The sequence below is a fragment of the Nicotiana attenuata genome, unplaced genomic scaffold (genome assembly GCF_001879085.1).
Source record: "Nicotiana attenuata strain UT unplaced genomic scaffold, NIATTr2, whole genome shotgun sequence".
NCBI classification, from domain to species: Eukaryota; Viridiplantae; Streptophyta; class Magnoliopsida; order Solanales; family Solanaceae; genus Nicotiana; species Nicotiana attenuata.
In genome coordinates this window covers 14600-19560 of record NW_017676043.1, presented here as the reverse complement: position 1 = coordinate 19560, position 4961 = coordinate 14600, and the positions used below count along the sequence as shown (strand labels likewise).

The following is a 4961-nucleotide window of genomic DNA, read 5'->3' as shown; positions in this document are numbered from 1 at the left end:
TATTTAGCTGTATTCAAGCGGCATTAACGTGAAATACAGTAATGTATCTGCGCAAAATCTGGAAGGTTAAACTGGTTAAAAATGGAAGGAAATCAAATCACATGATATTCTCCTAATTTAACTAAACCAACTAAAACGATCCCTCATTAATCTGTAAGCAACTCAGAAACGTGAAAAGAGCGAAAAACCAGAGCAACATCTGATCGAACTTCTTCCATTCTCTTCTCCTTTTTTTTCGATTGGAACAAATTATATACAAAATAAGGTATAGTTTCTCTATACATATGGCAAGTTTAACAGTTTTGTTGCGTCATTCTGGCAAGTGGAACGATGAGGGAAATTACATCGATTTTTCAATTGAGGGAATACTGATAAAGGAGTATGCCTCCTTTAATGATCTGGTTGCTTCAATTTCTAATCAACTGAGTATAGATTTGAGCTCAAAGACTATTAAAATACAATACAAAGTAGAAGGAAATTGCACGCCAATGGAAATACACAATGATATGGGTTACAGAGTGTATGTAGAATTGAAAAAAGAGAACAGAGAATTTGGGATGTATCCTTTGTGCATAACAACTATCGAAACAGATCTTATATCCGGAGGTAGTTTAAATCAAGGCGACATTGTGCAAATAGATGAAGCAGTTCAAAGGTACGATTCCGATACATATGATACATTGGCTCTAGATTTGTCAATTCAGGAGAAGCGATTGGAGTGTTCGAACTCCACAAGGATTTGATAATTTCAAAAACTAATCAAAAGGAGGTTATGGCTGGACAAGTTTATAAGGATAAGGCTACATTGAAAGAGGTGATGGAGAATTATGCTATAGCTCAACGGTTTCAATTCCGGATTGATAGGTCTAATGCTGTTAGGTTTGCATGTATTTAAATTTTTTTTCCTTTGTGTTTTCTATTATTGGTTCGAGCTGTAAGTTTAACGTTGTTGAATTTATGCGTATTTGTGTATTTCCTCTTGATGATCACAGATGAAGTAAACATATGCTTGTTTAGGGTCCTTAAATACATGTATTCAAATGTATTTTAATGGTATAAATACACAACAGTGGCTCTAATTATTTTTTTATTTGGTCTACTGTGGCATTAAGTGTATGTATATACAAACAAGTGTATTCAGTTGTATTCATTGTATTTAAACGCATATAACTACAATGGAATTCAGTTTTATATATATATATATATATATATATATATATATATATATATATATATATATATATATATATATATATAATATATATATATATGTGCCAGGATGTATCTATGTCAGATTGTATTTGTCTGTATATGAGCTGTATTTTTTGTAAACACATGCTAATCAAATATAAAATGATTAATTCTTTGCAGCTATGCATTATTATGTATTTCAGAAGATTGTGAATGGAGGTTTAAGACTTCAAGCATTAACAAATCAGAACTATTCAAGGTGAGAGAATTCAATGATAACCATACATGTCCGCTGAAGGACAAGGTGTATGAGCAGCGGCAGGCTAGTAGCAGCCTTATAGGTGGTATGATAAGGCCTAAGCTTACAAACCACAAGAGGAAATACACTCCAAGGGATATTATTGATGATGTGAAATCAGATTTAGGTGTAGATGTTAGCTACATGTTGGCGTGGAGGTCTAAAGAAAAGGCAATGAATTTTCTGAGAGGTGAACCGGCTGATTCATACAAAAAATTACCAGGATACTTATATACAATGGATATGACATATCCAGGTTCCCACATCAGAATGGTAAAATCGCCAAAAAATGAATTCATGTACGTGTATATATCCTTGTATGCCTTTATAAGGGGGTTTGATCATTGTAGACCCATTGTTGTTGTGGATGGAAGTCACCTAAAATCTTACTACACCGGGACATTCCTTTCGGCAAGCACGTTGGATGGTGCAGGTGAGTATCTGAATTATAATATTTTAAATATTGAAACACATGTTTTAAAAATAATTATATTCAATTGTATTTACAGGTCATATATTGCCACTAGCATATGGTGTTATTGATTCAGAGAACGATGCTGCTTGGACGTGGTTCTTTGAGCAATTTAAGATAGCATACGGTGAAAGGGAAAATATGTGCATCGTTTCAGATAGAAATGAGAGTACCATTAAATCTGTATCGAGAGTGTATCCAGATGTACCGTATTTTGCTTGTATATGGCATCTATGGAACAACGTATATAAGAAATTCAAAAAGAGCCATGCCAAGTTGATCGAGATATACTTCTCGATGGCAAAAGCATACACACAAGCTGAATTTGACAGTCTGATGGAGAAGGTGGAGAAGGTAGATATTAGGGTGAAAGAATACTTAGAGTTAGCTGGTTACGAAAAGTGGGCTAGGTTGTACGCACCTGTTAACAGGGGATGGACAATGACGTCAAATATTGCTAAGTCAATCAATGCCGCACTAGTTTCAGCAAGGAAATTGCCAATATACAACTTCCTCGAAGAAGTTAGGAAGATGTTTGGACATTGGAATTGTAGTAACCGCAAAGAAGCTACACAGACATACACGACGCTTGGAAAAAAATACCAGGAGATGCTGACTTTGAATGAGGGAATGTCTACACGTATGACTGTAAGTTATATTTTAATGTCATTGCTGTATATAGCTTAATTGTTTTCCGAATTAATGGCATGAATACAACTGAATACAATCAGTTATAAGTAGAACTAACATTAATACATATGAATACAACTATATTCAAACACATAAAAGACATATTTTTCCGTAGATCTGATATGAATACAACTGAATATAACTAAAAACATGCTGCAAAGACTATTGGAATACATCCGAATACAACTAACAAAGCTGTATTATATGTAATTTTAATATGTATTGTCAATATGTATGATTCTAATGCTTTTGTTAGCATCCTGTTGCCTAAAGTACAACAGACTTTTGATAAGTTCTGCAATTCTCACAGTTGATATTTTCCTGGTCTAAATATATGATGTATTCATATATATGCAAATATTTCAGTTGTATGTAACTTATTAATTCAGCATTATACATTTGGTAATTCAGGTATATGTGCTCAAAAGTTATATTTCTATTTTTAAATGTAGGTGGTACCATCAACTGAATAGTTACATATAGTTAACGATGGTGGGAGGAATTACACAGTCTGCCTGTTAGAGAGAAAATGTGTTTGTGGGAGGTTCCAAGTTGATGAATTGCCATGCCCACATGCTTGGGCTGTATTGAAGAGCAAGTTTCTAATGCCAGAAGAATATTGCTCTAACTATTACAAACCAAATACAATTGTAATGACATACGATGTGCCAGTGTACCCGCTACCGGACAGAAATGACTGGAATATACCAGAACATGTTGCAGAGGAGGTTGTACTACCACCCAAATGGAAAAGACCTCCTGGAAGGCCAAAGAAGAAGCGAGATAAAACTTTAAGTGAATTGCTGCAGCTGAAAAATCAACATTCATGTAGCATATGTGGGCAGGGAGGACATAACAAGCGAACGTGTAGAAATGCTCCATGTAATAAATAGTTAACACTCTGACATGTATTGGTGCTTCAACGATTTGTCAATACTTATGATGACATTGTCAAGTAATAAATTCTCATTTTCAAGTAATATATTCTGAAATGAGTTTCGTGAATATTTTCTGAATACATATAGTTGAAGTATTTTTATACAGATAAATATATATGAACTATACAGTTGAGTATAACTGAGTATAGATGAATACTAAAAAATACAACTGGATACAGCTGATGTATTTTTATGAATAATACAGTTGAGTAGCACTGTTAGTAAATGAATACACCAAAATACAACTGAATACAGCTGAATAATACAATTAAATACAACTAACTACTGCTGAATAATACACTTAAATACAACTGAGTACATCTGAATATAACTGACTACGTACAACCTGTTTAATACATCTGAAATTATGTTCTTTAATATGTATTATCTGAACTTGAAAGATACATCCGAATGAATGCTGCTGAATACAACTGAATTTGACAGTTAAATACAATTGAATACAACTGAAACCAGAAAAAAAATACAGCTGAGTTCTTTTATATAACCTACCATCAGCATACATAAAGTTTCTGACTTTGACATTAACATGTTCATTAACTAAAACCTGTTCAAGCAAAGTTACTTGGTATTGATACATACTTGACTCCTGTAAGATAAATATGTATTCAAACTGAAGAATAATCATGAATACTTATGAACAAACCAGTGAAACAGTGGTTGAAAAGTTTCAATTGTCATACACGAACACTGTTGATAAAGTGATAAGTTTTTCAAACTAAATACCATCTACTCCAAAAACTACTCAAAACAGTATTCTTCTTGAAACTACACTCCAAAACTACAATAACTAAAGCTACTCTAACACTATCAGCATCTTTGAATCTGACTCCGTGATTTGTCTAGCAATCTTTGAAGGTGCTTCATTCTCGCTTATGGCATCAGCGTCTATCTTCCGCATAGCATAGTCTCAGAGGAGAGCACCATATCTGTAACGACCCGGCCGGTCGTTTTTGGAATTTACGCCCCGATCCCCCATTAACTGCTTTCCCTAAGTTCATTTCTGCTATTTTGGTATGCCGGGACGTTCAGTGTTAAGTTTTGAAGAGTTTTGGGACACTTAGTCCCTAAATGAGAGCTCAAGTGTTGAAAAATGGTCCGTAGTCGGAACAGTGTGAAGACAACCTCGAAATGGAAATCCGATGGTTCCGTTAGCTTCGTTAGGTGATTTTGGGGTTGGGAGCGTGTTGGGAATGTATTTTGGAAGTCCGTAGCTTATTTAGGCTTGAAATGCCGAAGTTTGAATTTTTGAAGTTTTTGGTCCAATAGTGAGTTTTTGATCCGAGGTTCGGATTGGAATTTCGAAAGTTACAGCAGTTCCGTCATGTCATTTGGGAAGTGTGTGCAAAATTTC

The 4961-nt window shown here is 34.4% G+C and overlaps 1 protein-coding gene across 1 annotated transcript; it reads left to right on the top strand.

The window, feature by feature from the left end:
- The first annotated feature begins 284 nt into the window (after positions 1-284).
- On the top strand, positions 285-3544 carry LOC109220697. The gene is made up of 5 exons (XM_019385155.1): positions 285-606; positions 705-879; positions 1372-1922; positions 1999-2609; positions 3125-3544. The coding sequence occupies exons 1-5, from the start codon at positions 285-287 to the stop codon at positions 3542-3544; spliced, it is 2079 nt and encodes a 692-aa protein (XP_019240700.1).
- The last annotated feature ends 1417 nt before the right edge of the window (positions 3545-4961 follow it).